Source organism: Desmodus rotundus, chromosome 3, assembly GCF_022682495.2.
Source record: "Desmodus rotundus isolate HL8 chromosome 3, HLdesRot8A.1, whole genome shotgun sequence".
Taxonomy (NCBI): domain Eukaryota; kingdom Metazoa; phylum Chordata; class Mammalia; order Chiroptera; family Phyllostomidae; genus Desmodus; species Desmodus rotundus.
The window spans coordinates 68079062-68098792 of NC_071389.1; the positions used below are offsets into that span (position 1 = coordinate 68079062).

Genomic DNA, 19731 nt, shown 5'->3' on the forward strand with positions numbered 1-19731 from the left:
TTATTTTTACTTTAAATAAAACATCTTCAAAGATATTTTTGAAATGTTTATTGCTGATACATAGGAAAGTTAATGACTAAAATGTATCACTTGCCCAATTTCTCACAAATTTTTGAGCATCCTTGTTTTTAATCACAGTTTTTGGAACTAATTAAAAGAATATTTTCTAAACTTTAAAGTGAAAGCCACAAAGAGAAATACCAATAGACATGTATACCTAAAAAAAGAAAAGACTTTTGACTACCAAATTAGAAAAGAAAAACAGACACTGAAAATGAGAGCAAGAATGAAATACCTAATGTTAGCCAAGTATTAGTGAAACAGAAACTCACTGCTAACGAGGATATACTCTGGGAATATTCTTTAGGAAATTCACTTAGTACATATCAAACATCTTAAAAATACGAATGTCCCACAATTCAATAGTTCTACTTTTTACAACTGGCTACAGAAATTTAAGGTGCCAAAAAAACTGCATATACAAGATGCTACTTATAAGCCCATTTTTAATAATGAAAAAAGTGAGAAACAAATATCCCCAAATAGGAAAATTCTGTTTTCAAACAACCTAATCTTCAGCCATCATCTCCTATTCTTTTCAAATTACTTATTTTATGACATAACCCAAGTTCAACAATCCTCCTCCTCATACAGACAATATAGTGATCTGACCAACTTTTCATCGTTCCTCACTCCCTCTCTTCCCTCTTCACAAAGCTCAATTCCCAATCATTATAGACTTTCCCTTGTTTTTATCCCCCCACCCCACTTCTTTCTTAGTAGTTAGTATACTTTCATGATGAAACCACTACTCTGGGTCAACATACTGACAACCCTGTGTCTGCATCTATACTGGTAAATATGGCTAAAGAAAAATATAACCATGATGCTTATTTAAATTAACAATCACTAAGTTCACTTGGACTCTTAATGTGCCCTAGCAATTCATATGTATTTACTCAGTCCATTCCTTCTCCCCCCCTCTTACCTCACTATTTCACACTTACTCCTCTGTCTTCGAACCAGCAATTCTCTCACCCACTATCAGCTGACAATCATGCTTAGCATTTCACTGAAAACGTTAAAGCAGTCAGAAGAGAACTTCACAAGCTCCCACGACCACATCCTACATTTTACCTGCGTTTTTGCCCACAGTGTCTGGCACAAAAAATGCCTTCTTTTTATGACAAAATCTCTTAGTATAAAATTATAAGCATGTAATTCTGTAACATAACAGTATCACACTCAAGCACACTATATGACATTTTAGATGAAATGTTCAAATTACAACTATAAATTATTACACCCATATTATTACCCTACCGACCACACTCAAGCAGGCGTTAGTTCTGCCAGACTTTGTATTTTACTTTTTCTCCTGGGGGACATATATAGGAAGCAACCAATCTATGTTTTTCTCTTTAATCCATGTCTCTCTCTCTCTCTCATCAGTAAACATATCCTTGGGTGAGGGTTAAAAAAAAAAAAAAAACAGCCCTGGCCAGCATGGCTCAGTTGGTTGAGAGTCATCCTGCAAACTGAAAGGTTGTGGGTTCTACTCCCTATCAGGGCACATGCCTGGGTTGCGGTTCGGTCCCTAGTCGGGGTGTGTACAGGAAGCAACTGATTGATGTTTCTCTCCCTCGATTTCTCCTTCTCTTCCCTTCTCTCTAAAAATCAATCAATCATTCAATCAATACAAAATAAAGCCCCATGTGTTTATCTACATCTTAAAAAAAAGAAAAACAAAAAACTCAATATTAATTAGCTTCTACTCTTCTCTTGGCTTCTAGGACACTATACCTCCCCGTTGTTCTCCTGCTTTGCTGCTTTATCTTTATCTTCCTAACTTTTAAATGCTGGCTTACTCTAAGGCTCAATTCTCAAACTCTCTTCTCCATTTTATCTGCTTAAGAATTTCTTAAGGCCTTACAGGGGGTATAAGTAAAAGTTTAAGGTACATATAGGAATTTATATACCCTTTAAATTGAAAAATCTACCTGTTTCTCTGGAGTAGTGAAAAACTGTAACCTTTACTGAGTGATAATGAGATTCCCCAGGTAGTCTCATCCACTCTCATGGCCTTAATATCATCACTGTGTCAATAACTGCCAAATTTATATTTACAGTTGAGCCTTCCTCTTTTAACTCAAACGCCAAATATTCAAGGGGCTACCCAAACATCTCCTAGGCATCTCATGCTTAAAAAATATGCAAAATTAGGTGCCTGGCATCCCTCCCTGAACCAGATTCTCCTATAGTTGTCACCATCTCAGGTAACGGAAAGTCCATTTTTCAAATTGCTCAGACCAAAATGCTTGATTCCTGTCCCTCTCATGTCTCCATATTAAATCTGTCAGCTTTACCTTTAAAATCTTTTCAGAATCCAGTCACTTCTTACCACCTCAGTCCAAGTCACCATTAGCTCTTGCCTGTACTACTTCATCAGCCTGTTCTTAAGCCTTTTTACTTCTCTGTTCTTGCCCCCAACAACCTACTCTTAACACAGGAGCCAGAAAGATCCACTGAACACTTAAGTCAAGTCTTGTGCTTCTCTACTAAAACCTCCAATTGCTCATCAGAGTAAAATTGCTCACCATTGCTTCACATGGTCAACAACACCCTACATTGTCTGCAATGTACAGTATCTTACCTCCCATCACTTCCCTCATCATTCATGCTGTCCCATCCACCATGGCCTCCCTGCTGTTCCTCGCCAGGCACACTCCTGACCAGATTCTGCTCTCCTTCCAGGTATCTATGTGTCTAGCTCCCTAGCTTCCTTCAGGTATTTATTCACAAGTAACCTGGTCAATTTCTCCAAGTTTTCAACTCAAACACTACCATTACATTTCCCCTCCGTTATGGTACACTGTTCTCCTGTTTAACACATCCAAAATACTGTACATTTTACTTTTCTGTTTATTGCCTATCTTCTTTACTACATTGTAACTCCATGAGGGCAGGAACTGGTTAGTTTCATAAACCCATCTCAAGTGTCTAGAACAGAACTTGGACATATAAGTAGACACTATAAATATCTGTTAAATGAATGGCATTAAATAAATATGCTCTTGCACCCCCACTACATATTATTATTCAGCCATTAGTTTTTTAATGAAATGTTCGTAATAACACAGTAAAATGGGCATCTGAATACCACTTATATTACCAATATGTTAGACTCTCTTGGAAAGCAGTACAGTATATATACACTGAAGAACATTTATGGGCCTTAAAATAAAACAAATCAGAGTTCAAATTCCTGACTTTCCCATTTGCTAGCAATGTGACCCCTAGCATATTATTTGAACTCTCTGACAATTAGTTTTTTCATGAAAAGATGGGAAGAAACTTCATGATAAGTTTCTTCATGAAAAGAAACTTTTCAAAATGCCATTCTAGGAATAAATGTAGGTGATGCACGCAGATGACCCTTCATATATTAAGTGTTGAATAAATGTGATTGTCAATACTAATACCTCACATTGCTAAAAATAATTAAAGAATGATTTAGATATTTGTCATGATTTCTTTTTTCGATGCCAGGCATTGGATACACAAGTGTTTTTATATTATTCTCTGTTTTCTAACCTATCTGGAATATTTAATTTTTGAAATATAAAAAATTAATTTCTGAATAAAAATAAGTAAGAATTTCTAACACCTCCCATTTGCAGGGCTCTATGCCCCATAGTATAAATTTAAATATAGATATCAGATTATCACTTCATATGTTTGTCTTAATAAAATGGGGACAAAGGTTACTCTTTTTAAAAGATTTGTGGGTTGCACTAATATAAGCTAGAATTTTAACATTTCGTACCTCCTCACCCTCCGGCAGAACAACAATAGACTGGAAGACGATACTGATAAAGATGTTTCTATTAACTAATTTCACACAGTAAAATGTAAGATTCTCCATATGAAAGCATTATGATAAAATTTTTCCTATATAGCACTTCCAGAGAAGGGGTAGAAAATACTTAAAAGTCACATCTTGATCAGGGAGGTGACCGACAGATATAATTCTTAAAATAAAAAGGTCACCAACCCAAAGGTCTTAGAGTTTTAATTAGAGTAAGAACAGTGGAAACTTTAAACATATTGTATAATATCAAAGGCTGATTTTTTTTTTTTACTGCCGTATCAAAACATCAAATAATTTGATGCTATGTGCTTGTATAAAGAACAGTACAATACTCTGTCCCTGAAGGTTTTTGAGGAGAACCAAGGCAAGAAAGTATTAGTTAACAAAACTCATTTCCTCATAAAAAGGACCTTGATGGGAAGGAAAGACAGTAAGAAAGTGGCATATCCCATTTTAGAGAAAGGCTCAAAAAACACATGGGTAATTAATTTTAAGTAAGGCAATCACTCTATCACAATTGATCTCATAAACAAGGTGGTCATCTGATTATGACTGAGATTGAGTTGCGAGGTCCAAGTAAAAACCCAGTCATATCCAAAATTAAAGCAAAAAACAGTACAGTAGCACAAAAATTGTGTTGCCTTGTCTTTTGTCTGTGGCAGGGCGGGGAGGGAAGCAGGAGGAGTAAAAAAAAAAAAAGAGAGATGGATATGGTACAAGAGTAAAAAAGAACTATGGGGAAAACAGATACTATAAAAGGAACAGACTACCTTTGAGATCAGCATACTTTATTTACCTGATATTTTCCACTAATATTTTTAACCTTCTTTTTTCTCCATAAATAACTATGCCATCTGTTTTTTGCCTAAGACACATGGAGCTGGCAAGGAAAAGTATTTTGTAAGTTAACTGAACTAAAACTTCTCCCCACCAAAAAGTAATTTTGAAAAAAAACTTCAAATATAGGCTAAAATCTGCTAAAGGCCTCTTCGAAAAGGCTTTTTGTTATTCCTACATTCATGTGACTTAATTTTATTTAAAAAAAAGCTTCTTCAAAAGCAAGAATTGTTCATAGACCTGAGTTTTGTTTTGTTTTTTTTTCCAATAACATAACATGGTGAAATGAACAGGATGGCTTCCCCATCCTCAGATTCTTGATTTGCAGTGCCGAATATTCCTGGTATGCGATAACCCATACTCTCTCCCCACTCATCAGGATGACGTACTTTTTACTTTCAGTAGGTTGAAGTAGAGGGTATGATTTAATGTTACCCTTACTCATGGTACCTAAAAGAAAAGCAAATGGTAGAGCAGCAATTGGATGACAGAATTTAAAAAAGGAGGAAAAAATATCCACAGGGGTCTTTTCTTTCTTTTTCCTTCCTTCCTTCTTTCCTTCCTTCCTTCCTTCCTTTTTCTTTTTCTTTCTTTCCTCTCTCTCTCTCTCCCTGAAAAATGTAGAAGTACCTATTTCCAATTGATAGAAATGGAGGACAAAATGAAAATTAAACATCTAGAGGAGGAGAGAGAGTTAATCACAGGTCACACAGAGAAACAGGAGAGGTCAGACACACACAAACAGTTAAAAAAAAGTAGAGTCATTAAAAAAATATTGTTTCGTTTCTTTTTTGATGGGGGCATATTAACATATAAGAAATTAGATCAGCCAGCCCTGAGTTCCTTCACTAACTCATGGTCCTAGCTCATCATTCCCATCCTAAAATATCAGCATAAAAGCCAATACAACTTTCCTTAACTCCCAGCTCAAACAATGCCAAAGATCCTCAACTCAAGAATTTCTGGCCTTACAGGGGGTACAAATAAGAATTTTAAGGTATAGGAATTTGAATGTCCTTTAAATTGAAAATCTGTTTCTCTAGAGAGTAGTTCAAAAGTATAACCTTTGCTTAGTGATGAAATAATTGAATTAGCCAAAGCTTCCTGCATGTCTAAAGCAGCCATAATTAGTTCTAGTGCAATGATTTGCTCTATTTGGTCTACCTTAGACTATACTGCATTAGTCTCAGCATGCTATACATTATCTTTTCCACAACGTTTAAAAATATGCTTAAATGGAAGAATAAGTATCTTCCCCAGAGAAGTATTTTCTCCTGATGATCCACCAACATATCTAGAAAAAGAGAAGAGCTGCTCTCTTTTACATTAGAATGAAGACCACTCTGGTCACATTTCTGGTTTTTGAAATATCTATGTTTACCTATAACTAGTGGGAGGGCAAGTCAATTTATCCATAAATAAATACAAACATCATTGCTAAATGTGCTATAAATAGATAACAAATGTATCAACATAACCTAACATCAATTGCCAAATAACTGGCTTCAATCAATTTATATTCAGCACTTTTAAGTCCTGAGATGCTTACTTTAATTTCAACTTGCTCTTCCATCTCTTTAGTTTTTATTGTAGTATATTCCTTTTCAAGCCTGAGAAGGAAAAAAAAATAAAGGTGTGTTTTCATTCAAAAGTAATTATTAAATTATAAAATTTAAAACTATATGTTAACACAAAATACAATTTCATTAAGTTACCCCAACTTGTAACTTGAGATATTTGATATAAGAAAAATCATTCAAATAGTTCAATGAATTATTACCAAAAAAAAATTACTTCACCAATAACAAAAATAAACTTTAGAACAGAGATTCTGAAATCTAATGCCACACATAAACTAATTACTAAAATTCTGTGATGCACCAAAATATATATTTTTTGCTGATCTGAGAAAAATTGGTATAATTTTGATTGACTTACAAAATAATAATAATAGTAATTATCTACACTTTTTGCTCCAATGTGACTTTTTTAAAAAATCAGGTGCCTATACTTATATATAAGGATTCCTACCACCAAAACTTAACCTATTAGACACTACCTTATTAGACAACATGACCAATAAGATGTACCTCTTTTATATGACCTATATATTCATGGTTCAAGAACAAGCATTCACACAACATGACTATTGGTGTGTTGGCGGCTGTCATATTTTCATTTGATAATCTAAAGAAAAAGAGGTCAGTATCCCTTACTAAATAGTCAGGTATTACATGTTTTAAAATTTCTTGAGAGAGATAACCAAGATGGCGGCGTAGGTAGACACACTGCGCCTCCTCGCACAACCAGAACTGACAGAGAATCGAACGGCAAGGAAGTCCGACACCAAGGAAATAAAAAAATAAACATTCATCCAGACCGGTAGGAGGGGCGGAGACAGGCACCGGGGCAGAGAGGACTCAAGTGGCCGTGGCGGGACCAAGACTGGCGGAGTGTGGGACGAACGGGGCAGGCAGTCTGACCACTAGCAGACCCTGCGGCCCCACATTCGCGCAGATAAACCGAGAGGGCTGGACTCAGAGTGGTGGAGAACGGGGCAGGCAGAGCAGTGGGTAGCACTCCATGGCACCATATTCCCACACAGATAAACCGGACAAACGGCAGGGAGCAAAGCAGACTGCACAACCCAGGGCTCCAGCGCAGGGAAATAAAGCCTCAAACCTCTGATTGAAAACGCCCCTGGGGGTTGGGGCAGCAGCAGGAGAGACTCCCAGCCTCACAGGAGAGGTCATTGGAGAGACCCACAGGGGCCTAGAGTGTGCACAGGCCCACCCACTCGGGAACCAGCACCAGAGGGACCCAGTTTGATTGTGGGTAGCGGAGTGAAGGACTGAGGTCTGGTGAAGAGGGGAGCGGGAGCCATTGCTCCCTCTCGGCCCCTCCCCCAAGTACAGTGTCACAGCACAGCGACCAGTGTTACCCCGCCCCTTAAAGTAACAGACGCACCAAGACAAAAAAAAAAAAAATGGCCCAAATGACAGAATACTTCAAAGCTCCAGAAAAAATACAACTAAGCGAGGAAGAGATAGCCAACCTATCGGATGCACAGTTCAAAACACTGGTTATCAAGATGATCACAGAATTGGTTGACTCTGTTCGAAAACCAGATGAAAAAATGAAGCCTATGCTAAGAGAAACAAAGGAAAATGTACAGGGAACCAATAGGGATGCGAAGGAAACTGGGACTCAAATCAATGATGTGGACCAGAAGGAAGAAAGAAACATCCAACCAGAAAAGAATGAAGAAACAAGAATTTGGAAAAATGAGGAGAGGCTTAGGAACCTCCAGGACATATTGAAACGTTCCAACATCCGAATTATAGGGGTGCCACAAGGAGAAGAGGAAGAACAAAAAATTGAAAACTTATTTGAACAAATAATCGAGGAGAACTTCCCTCATCTGGCAAAGGAAATAGACTTCCAGGAAGTCCAGGAAGCTCAGAGAGTTCCAAAGAAGCTGGACCCAAGGAGGAACACACCAAGGCACATCATAATTGCATTACCTAAGATTGAACAGAAGGAGAGAATCTTAGAAGCAGAAAAGGAGACAGTTAGCTACAAAGGACTTCCCATAAGACTGTCAGCTGATTTCTCCAAAGAGACCTTACAGGCAAGAAGGGGCTGGCAAGAAGTATTCCAAGTCATCAAAGGCAAGGACCTACATCCAAGATTACTGTATCCAGCAAAGCTATCACTTAGAATGGAAGGGAAGATAAAGAGCTTCTCAGATAAGGTCAAGTTAAAGAAGTTCATCATCACCCAGCCCTTATTATATGAAATGTTAAAGGGAGTTACCTAAGAAAAAGAAGATAAAAAATAGGAACAGTAAAAATGACAGCAAACTCACAGTTATTAACGACCACACCTAAAACAAAAACAAGAGCAAACTAGGCAAACAACTAGAACAGGAACAGAACCATAGAGATGGAGATCACATGGAGGGTTGTCAATAGGGGAGTGGGAGGGGGAGGGGGGGAGGTACAGAGAATAAGTAGCATAGATGATAGGTGGAAAATAGACAGGGGGAGGGTAAGAATAGTGTAGGAAATGTAGAAGCCAAAGAACTTATAAGTATGACCCATGGACATGAACTATTGGCAGGGAATGTGGGAGGGAGGGGGTGGGCAGGATGGAGTGGAGTGAGGAGGGGGGAAATGGGACAACTGTAATAGCATAATCAACAAATATATTTAAAAAAAAATTTATTGTGGCAGGCCCTGGCTGGTGTAGCTCAGTGGATTGAGTACTGTCATGTGAACCAAAGACTGGCAGGTTCAATTCCCAGTCAGGACACATGTCTGGGTGTGGGCCAGGTCCCCAGTAGGGGGCATGTGAGACACCATCACACACTGATGTTTCTCTCCCTCCCTTTCTCTTCCCTTCCACTCTCTCTAAAAATAAATAAAATTTAAAAAATATTCTTGCAGCACCCTTGCCAGTGTGGCTCAGTGGATTGAGCGCCCACCTGAAAATGGAAAGGTTGCCAGTTTAATTCACTGTCAGGACAAATGCCTGGGCAGAACAGCCAGAAAACTAAACTGTATGGAAGTCCGACAACCAAGGAGTTAAAGAAGAAACATTCATCAGGTGGGCAGATGGGATGGAGAAGATACACAGCAAGGTGGGGGTGACAGACTGGACTGGGCAAGGCAGTGGCTGGTGGGCCAGGCAGTCCCACATTTTCGTGCACATAAACTAAGAGGAACAATTAAGGAGCGAGACAGACCATGCAACCCAGGGTTGCTGCATGGGAAAAGAAAGTCTCAAAACCTCTGACTGTAAAAATCTGTGGGCATTGCAGCAGGAGAAACTCCCAGCCTCACAGGAGAGTTCATTGGAGACACCCACAGGGTCCTAGAATGTACACAAAACCACCCACCTGTGAATCAGCACCAGAAGGTCCCAATTTGCTTGTGGGTAGCAGGGGAAGTGAAGGAAAGCAGGGCAAAAGCCAAGCAAGTGGCATTGTTCCCTCTCTGACCCCTCCTCCACATACAGCACCACAATGCAGCAAAGTGGGTGGCCCAGCCCTGGCAAATACCTAAGGCTCTGCCCCTTACAATGTAACAGGTGTGTCAAGGCAAAAAAAATATGGTCCAAATGAAAGAACAGACCAAAACTCAAAAAAATAGAACTAAGCGATGAAGAGATAGTCAGCCTATCAGATGTAAAGTTTGAAACACTAGTAATCAGGATACTCACAGAAATAGTTAAGTATGGTTGCAAAATGGAGGAAAAGGTAAAGGCTATGCAAAGTGAAATAAAGAAAAATATACCAGGAACCAACAGTGAAGGGAAGGAAACCAGGACTCAAATCAATGATTTATAGAAGGAAGAAATAAACATTCAACCAGAACAGAATGAAGAAACAAGCATTCAAAAAAATGAGGAGAGGCTTAGGAACCTCTGGGACAACTTTAAACATTCCAATATCCAAATCATAGGGGTGCCAGAAGGAGAAGAGGAAGAGCAAGAAACTGAACAGTTATTTGAAAAAATAATGGAGAACTTCCCCAATCTGGCCAAGGAAATAGACTTCCAGGAAGTCCAGGAAGCTCAGAGAGTCCCAAAGAAATTGGACCTAAAAGAAGCATATACCATACTGCCTTCTCAAAAGAAACTTTGCAGGCAAGAAGCAGCTGGAAAGAAGTATTCCACGTCATGAAAGGCAAGGACCTACAACCTAGATTACTCTCTCCAGCAAAACAATAATTTAGAATGGAAGGGCAGATAAAGTGCTTCTGAGATAAGGTCAAGTTAAAGGATTTCATCATCACCGAGCCCTTATTATATGAAATGTTAATGGGACTTAACTAAGAAAAAGATAATCAAAAATATGAACAGTAAAGTGACAACAAACTCATAACTATCAACAATTGAACCTAAAACAAAAACAAACAACTAGAACAGGAACCGAATCACAGAAATGGAGACCACATAGAGGGTTATCAGCAGGGAGGTGGAGAGGGGAGACTGGAGGAAAATTACAGGGAATAAGAAGCATAAATGTTAGGTACAAAATGGACAGGGGGAGGTTTAGAATAGTATAGGAAATGGAGAAGCCAAAGAACTTATTTGTACGACTCATGGACATGAACTAAGGTGGGGGAATGCTGATGGGAGGTGGGGCGCAGGGCAGAGGGGAATGAAGGGGAGGAGGAAAAGGGAGAACTGTAATAGCATAATCAGTAAGATATACTTAACAAATAAATAAATAAATTGCTGCTTTAGAAAGTAAAATATATAAGGTACCAAACAGAGAACTAATTTTACAGATTCCATTCAGCCCTAAATTGACAAAAGAACTACAGGTCCTATCCCCCTCAAATTAAAATACATCTGTAGAGTTCAAAAACAAGAAAAAGCTTAACAACAGAGATACATTCTGAGAAATGCACTGACACATAAGGCAACTCTGTCATTGCGCAAAAGCTCAGGAGCCATGCAGGCTCTCTCTGGAGCACGCCCATTCCTTTTCTAGGGCAAGAAAATTTTTTTTTAATTTTTATTTATTTATTTGTTTTTAGAGAGGAGAAGAGGTTAAAAGAGAGGGAGAGAAATATCAATGTGTGGTTGCCTCTTGCGCACCCCCAGCCTGGGACCTGGCCTGCAACCCAGGCATGTGCCCTAGAGACTGGGAATCGAACCGGCGGCCCTCTGATTCTCAAGCTGGCACTCAGTCCACTGAGCCACACCAGCCAGGGCTAGAACATGAACTTCTAAATTTCTTTCTCCTAAACTCTAAGGGGCCAAATGAGACTTGCAACCAGGGGAACAGCAGACAGCAGCAGCTCATCCTGGGTTTATCCCTTGAACCTGTCTCCAGTGCCCCCTTTTTCTCTGACTTTCCAGTGAGCCAGAAGCAGCCCTATCTTGGCTCACTTCTCTTACTGCTTTCCTACAACATTTCTAGGGAGCCAAAGTAGAGCACTGCTTTGGCTCTCTCCCCTTACCTTTTGCTAACCTAAGCCCTTCCTCAGCTTCACTGTACCCAGCTTTAATAAATTTACTCTCAGAAAAAAAACAAGCTTATAGCCATGAAGAACAAACACAAGATTAAGTCAAGCACAAGAGAAAATGATGCCATCAAGAGAAGCAGTAAATGAAAGATGTATGAGGCCGCTGCAGAGATGGATGAGGCATGACATGGCATGCTGTTTTATGGTAAGCTTTTTAAAAAGAATTAGTAGTAAGCATACATTCTAAAATAATAATTAGAATAATAAGCAAATATATGAACCAGTAGCATAGTCATTATTATCATTATCAATTATTATGTACTGTACATGATTGTATGCGCTCTACTTTTATAAGACTGGCAGCACAGTAGGTTTATTTACACAAACACATGGATGATACATTGCATTATGACATTACCCTGGCTACAACATCACCACGTGACTGGAATTTTTCAGCCCCATCATAATCTCACAGGACCACCTTCGTATATTCTGTCCGTTGTTGACCAAAAAACATCATTCCATGACATGTGACTGTACTAAAAATTACTAACATTTAAAATGGGGCTAAAGAGATGGCTATTCCTAACAGAATTCCAATTAATAAACATAGAGGAAATAAGGCAAATATAAAAAGCCCTGCCTGGGTGGCTCGTTAGTTAGAGCATCATCCCAATATGCCAAGATTGCGGGTTTGGGAAAGTGCAAGAAGCAACCAATGAATGCATAAATAAGTGAAACAAGAAATCAATGTTTCTCTCTCTCTCATCAATAAATGAATAATTAAAAAAATAAAAATCACCATTAGAAATGCACAATAGTAACTGCCATGGGCAGGAAAAATCAATGGACTCTAAAATTAGTGAATAAAAGTTTAAGCATAGTCTCAAAGTATCTCTTCCCAAATATTTAGCAATTGCAAAGGGAAAAATAGTAAATTTATGGTACAGAATCCTAGCAGACAACATCTGAGCCAAGTGACCAAGGCTAACATCACTAGTAATCACATAACATAGGATGCACTGAAAAGGGCACCTCGTTTCAGCAGTATCCTTTCCAGGAATGCAGGTCCTCAATGTAATCAACAGAGATCATCAAACACGCCCAAATTTAAGGACATTCTACAAAATAACTAATCATCACGTTTCAGAAGTATCAAGGTCACGGAAGACAAGAAAAGACTGAAGCATTGTCACTGACTGCAGGAAAATAAGGAATGACAAACATATAGCGCTGCATGTGGGGGAGGGGTCCGAGAGGGAGCAACGCAGCTTGCTCAGCTCTCGGCTGGCTTTGGGGACAACTGTAATAGCATAATTGGTAAAATACATTTTAAAAAAAAGATATACTATTTTTGCAATTCTAAGTGTAAAATTATCTTTTAAAAATTTATAGGACATACAAAAATTAGTCCCAACTAGGTATTTTTATATCTTGTTCTTGACCAAAAATGTTAATATCAAGTTTAATGATTCCATATATTAACCAGACCAGGCCCCAAATACTTAAGAGCTGCTTTTAAAACTTAAATTCTCCCTCAAAAATAAAAACCTATTATTCACTATATATATATATAAAATCTCATTTAGCTCACAGTAACTTTTATTGGGGTAAATACATAAAACATAAAATTTATCACCTTGTTTTTGTGTGTACAGTTCAACAGTATTAAGTACATTCATAACGGTGTGAAGCCATCACCACCAGCATTTCCATACCACTTTTCATCTTACAAAATGGAACCTCCACCCATGATACAGTCACACCCCATTCTCCCCTTTCCTGACAACAACCATATTACGCTGTCTCTATGATTACAACAACATTAAGCGCATTTAAGTGGAATCATATAATTTGTCCTATTGCGACTGGCATGTCACTTCCAGCATAATGTCAGCAAGGTTCATCCATATCATACCTATGTCAGAATTTCCTTCCTTTTTAAGGCTGAATTGTCTTGCATTTGTTGTAAATGCAATGAATTTCATTGTATTTATACACATTTTACCTATCCATTCATCCAGCAATGGACACTTAGTTGTTTCCATGTTTTAGCTAATATGAATGCTGCTGCTATGAATATGGGTGTACAAAATATCTTTTCAAAACTTTATTTCATTTTTTGGAGTATATACTCAGAAGTGGAATCGCTGGATTATATGGTAATGCTATTGCTAATTTTTGAGGAACTGCCATGGCTCCAGAGCCGCTTTACCGTATTTCATTCCCAGCAACAGTGCACAAGGGTCGTATTTTTCCACATCCTCAGCGACACTTGTTATTTCCTATTTTCATGATAGAAGCCATCGTATGGGTGTGGGGGTGTGCCTCACTGTAGTTTAATTTACATTTCCACAGTGGTTGTTGATGTTGAGCATCTTTCTATGTACTTATTTCATCGGTCATCTGTATATGTTCTTTGGAGAAATGTCTACTCAAGCTCTTTGCCCATTTTTTAAATCCACTGGTTGTTTTTTGTTGTTGAGTTTTAGGAGTTCTCTATATATTCTAGATAATAATCTCTAATCAGATAATGTGATTTGTAAATATTTTCTTCCATTCTCTGGGTTGGCTTTTTCTCTTGAAAGTGTCTTAGGTTGCACAAAATGTTTAAAATTCATGAAATCCAATTTGCCTATTTTTTCTTTTGTTGCTTGCGCCTTTGGTATCATAGCCAAGAAATCATTGCCAAATCCATCATAATGAAGCCTTTGCCCTATGTTTTCAACTAAGAGTTTTATAGTTCAAATTCCTACATTTAGATCTTTCATCCATTTTCACTTAAATTTTGCATGTGGTGTTCGGTAAAGGCCCCACGTCATTCTTTTGCATGTGAGTATATGCATGACCATATATATGAGGGCTTAGTTCTGGGCTATCTGTTCCACTCCATTTGTCTATATGCTTATCTTTATTCTAGTACCACAATGTTTTGATTACTGTAGTTTTGTAAGTTTTGAAATAAGTATGAGTCCTCCAGCTTTGATGTTTTTTTAAATAACTTTTTATTTTTCAATTACAGTTGACATGTATTATATTAGTTTTAGGTATAAACATATTAGACATTTGTATAACTTATGAAGTGATCACCTTAATAAATCTAGTACCCATCTGACACCATACATAGCTATTACATTACTGGCTATATTCCCTACACTATACTCCACATTCCCACGAGTATTCTGTAACTACCAATTTGTACCTTCTAATTCCTTCCCATTTTTCACTCATCCCCCAAGCCTCTCTCACCTGGACACCATCAAAATGTTCTCTGCATCTATGAGTTTGCCTGTTCTATCTGTTTGCCCATCCTGTCTTTCAGATTCCACATTTGAGAGAAATCACACCGTTTTTCCTTTTTTTTTTTTTTATCTGATTCACCTCACTCACCATAATACCCTCTAAATCCACCCACGCCATCACAGATGGCAAGATTTCATTCTTCTTTATGTTGAGACATTGTATATATGCACCACTTCTTCTCCATCCATTCATCCATTGATGGGCACCAAAGCTGCCTCCACATCTTGGTTACTGCAAACACTGCAATATGTATGGATGAACAACCTCCCCAAACCAGTGTGTCCTGGGTTTCCTCAGATAAATACCCAGAAGTGAATTGCTAGGTCCTTCTTTGTCTCTTGTTATATAGCCTTTGTCTTAAAATCTATTTTGTCTGGCATAAGTATTGCTAACACAGTTTTTTGTTTGTTTCCATTTGCATGAAATATCTTTTTCCATCTCTTTATTTTCAGTGTGCATGTGTCTTTAATATGAAGTTAGTCTTTTGTAAACAGCATATATAAGGGTCTTGTTTTCTTATCCATTCAGCCACCCTATGTCTTTTGATTGTGGCCCTGGCTGGTGTGGCTAGGTGGATTGATTGCTGGCCTGTGAACTGAAGGGTCACCAGTTTGATTCCCAGTCAGGGCACATGCCTGGATTGCAGGCCAGGCCCACAGTTGGGGGCGTCCGAGGGGCCACTGATCAATATATCACTCCATGTATTGATCTCTCTCTCTCTCTCTTCCTCCCTCCCTTCCCCCTGTCTAAAAATAAATAACATCTTCATAAATAAGTAACCAAATCTTTAAAAAACACAACATAATTTTACTTTCTAATTTGGATGCCTTTACTTCTTTTCCTTGCCTGACTTGGCTAGAACTTCCAGTACTCTTTTGAACAGAAGTGGCAAAATGGAGCATCCTTGCCTTGTTCCTGATCTTAGAGGGAAAACTCTGTCTTTTACCATTAAGTGTGATATTAGCTGTGTTTTCTTTCATATGTGGATTTTACTAGGTTGAGATAGCTGCATCATAATCCTAGTTTGTTTAGTGTCTCTTTTTTTTATTATGAAAGGGTACGGAATTTTGTCAAATACTTGTTCTGCATTAATTGAGATGATCATGTGGTTTTTTTCTCCTTCACAAAGTTAATGCAGTGTATTGCACTGACCAATTTTCATATGTTGAACTATCCTTGCATTCCAGGAATGGAATAAATCCTATTTGGTTGTGGTGTATAAGCCTTTTAACATGCTGCTGAATTTGGTTTGCTAGTATTTTGTTGAGGATTTTTGCATCAGTGTTTAGAAAGCATATTGATCTTTAGTTTTTCTGTATTGTCTTTTTTTTTTTTTGATAGTCAATTTTTTTTTATTGTTATTCAATTTGTATTGTCTTTATCTAGCTTTGGTACCTGGGTCATGCTGGCCAGCCTCATAGAATTAGTTAGAAAATATTCCCTCCTCTTCTACTTTTTGTAAAACTTTGAGAATTCACAGCAGTTCTTCTTTAAATGTCTGGTAGAATTCACCAGTGAAGTTCATAAATTGATTTGCTTTTGCAACTGATTTTAATAACATAATTCTCAACTCACATTCTAATATGCTTTCTGGAATAAGAAGATCTATAGGAGTATGTCCTACGTGTTAATGTAATTCGTGTTGCAGCAGCAAAGACACTGAGAACTGTCAGCATATAGCACCACTATCATTTTAAACCATTTTGTAACCACAGAAACTAGTTTAAGGAATGCTAACTATGACTCCAGGCTAAGATTTATTTAAGTATTAAAAGCTAGAAAATAAGAGCTGTCATTCTTAATTGATACCTTTACCATATTTCAAAAATTAGTATTTATGAGCCAAGGCTGCTTATCTTGAACTTTTATGAAATATATACCAAGAAAAGTTTCACTAGAAATATACAATAAATAAAAATATAAGTTCATAATTCATACTTCATGCCTTTCTTCCTGGTTGTGCTAATCTTGAATTTAACTCAGTGACCCTCAACCTTTTTGGCACCAAGGACCAGTTATGTGAAAGAAAATGTTTCCACAGACCAGGGGTTGGGGGGTGGAGGAGTAGGAGACAGGAGGTGGAACTCAGGCAGCAATTCCAGCGGTGTCCATGGACAGGGGCAGGGAGGTTGGGAACCTCTTATTAAGTGACACTCTGGGGTCAAGTGAGAGGAAGAGAATGTCAGTGAATTGGACCATACCATAGAAGTGGTTTTTGAAATGATAGCATACTCACACATATATACTTACTGGGTTTCTAATTCTAATCCATGTGAAACGAGTAGAGGGAGTTTTTTATTTGTTTCAAATTATAAGAGAAAGTTTATTTAGAAAGTTCAGAGGCAGTAAAAGTGAGGCAGCTGGGCTGTGTAGGTTCAGGACACAAGTTATAGAAGTAGGAGAGGGAAAAGCAAAGGTATCGCCTGGGAGGAAGAAGGGGGGCATGGGAAAGGAGAGGACATGTTACCAAGAGGGAGAGCCAGGAACAACGTGCGCAGGAAAGGGGAGTGTTAACGGTGATCCACAATGGCCCCAAGCACTGCTAAGAGCAGTATAAAATCTCAACATTAAATTTGTTACTGTAAAACCATTACTACCAAATAAAACACTACAGTTGTATAAACTGAGTAGGAAAACTATACTTATCAGTAGAATGTTTTGCCACTTCTATTTAATTTCTTAGATGCTTCACCAAATCCCTATAACTAAAAACCAAAATATAAAATACTTACTTTTTCATTTTTTTTGAGTTATACTTGACTTGGTAAGCTGCCTGGACTAATTTGTCTGGACCTCCATCAAACTGATGTGGGATGACCTTCTGAAAGTGCTAAGAAACAGTAAGAGAAAAACATAAGAGCTACGTAATACCTTTGCTATTAATTATTGCTAACTAACTAATAGCAAAATCTAAAGGCATCAAGAAATCAGAACTGACTTACCTGCAACATCCCTTCCATGTCCAGTTGCATCAGTTCTGCCTGATTCATTTGAAGAAGTGCTAATCCCACTCGAAACACTATTTCTAAACCCTGAAGAAACAAAGTATATAAAGCCAAATTTGTCTTACTCTTCCATCAACAAAAACTAATTATTCAAAAGTATAACAAGGTAAACATTTAGGGATCTAAACTAGAGCTTAGCAAACATTTTCCATAGAGTGAATCATAAATATTTTAGGTTTTGTGGGCCATATGGTCAGTCACAAATTCTCAACTCTGCCATTGCAGCCCAAAAGCAGACAGAGACAACACATCAATAAATGGACATGGTTTTGTTTCAAGAAAAATTTATTTACAAAAACAAGCGGAAGGACAGATTTGGCATACAAACCAGTACAAATCACAGTTTGCTGGCTCCACACTAAACTAATTTAGCCAGATAATACAAATTAATCTTTACCAGATGTAATTAATAACAATTAATATTGGGTTTGATTAAGATGTAACTAACAACAATAATACTTTCAAGTGCTACCTACCACTGATCACCTATCCTTACCTTCCTACCTTCCCATCCAAAATACAGAAGACAAAGGATCACTACTACATGCCAATGACTATTAAAGGGACTACCTAGAATGTGTTCCTAGAGTAGAAGAAACAATTAGAGTCATTACTTCTGTCTTTGGATACCGGATGCACTGCAACATATTAACTGTAAGGCAAATTTTCTCTCTCACTGATTCGCACTAAATCAATCAGGAGGTGATACCGAGGTTTCAGCATGTAGGCTCCAGACTTTGACTGCCTAGACCTGAATCCTGATTTCTATACTGACTTATGTGTTTGTCCATAGACAAGCTAGGTACTTAACATTTCTCTAAGTTTTGGCTTCATCATCTATCAAATGGGGAAATGAACAGTACCTGACAGGACTGTTACAGGTTTAAATGAGATCATCCATGTAAACAGTTTAGCACGGATACAAGGATCTCCTTTATTGTTCTCACAGCCCAGCTCTAATTAACTCAATGATTCCTTGCTCAGTCTGCCCATTAGCTTACCTCAGACATAAAGATATCAAATATCCTTGTTGCAATTGGTAGTGGAAAAGTCGTAAGAAAGATAGTCAGAAACCAGGATGATGCATACATTGAGGTGTGAAAACTCTGAGACTGAAAATGTATAAAGAGCTCTGGAAGATGTTCCTAAAGAGAAGAAAAGAATTAGTCAAAACACAGTAAAATTGATTATTTTAAACCAGATCATTGTATGTACACTAGATTAGCCTATAGACAACACAAAGATAAGATCAGGCATCATATGGAAAAGTTAAGATACAGAAAATTATATGACTGGGACAGTGGTGGTTACTACCTGGGAAGGGAAGAAAGGGAAAAGAATGTGGAGTTAGGGCTTTGGCTATATCTATAACATTTGATTTATTAACAAAAAGAAAAATTAAAGCAAGTAAAATTTTTATATTTGTCTAACCTTGTTGGTGGGTAGATATGTATCTGATATTTTCTACAAACTAATATTTTAAACTTTTTTTAAAAAGGAAAGAAATGTTATCTTGAAATACTTTCAGGTACTATCTACCATTGGTCACCTTATCTTCCTGCCTTTCACCCAAAATACAGACGCTTCAGCCACTGTAGCAATTCAAAATATAAATGACACATTAACTGAAAATAAAGCAAGAGCATTTAAGGGTTGATAAAAATAATCTTACTATTTTAAAAAAAAGAATTTAAGGATCATCTCAAGACCTACTTTGTCTTTACAGTGTAAGAAC

The 19731-nt window shown here is 37.6% G+C and overlaps 1 protein-coding gene across 11 annotated transcripts in view; it reads right to left on the reverse strand.

Annotated features, from left to right (window-relative positions):
* Positions 1 to 19731, reverse strand: part of EVI5 (ecotropic viral integration site 5) — a 205230-nt gene that overhangs the window by 113695 nt on the left and 71804 nt on the right. For all 11 annotated transcript variants that reach the window (XM_045199567.3, XM_053920057.2, XM_053920054.2 and 8 more), the window contains 4 exons: positions 18998 to 19141; positions 17934 to 18023; positions 17724 to 17821; positions 6258 to 6318 (listed from right to left, as the gene is read on the reverse strand). In XM_045199567.3, the coding sequence (XP_045055502.2) occupies positions 6258 to 6318; positions 17724 to 17821; positions 17934 to 18023; positions 18998 to 19141 (393 nt within the window). The remainder of the gene's footprint in view (positions 1 to 6257; positions 6319 to 17723; positions 17822 to 17933; positions 18024 to 18997; positions 19142 to 19731) is intronic.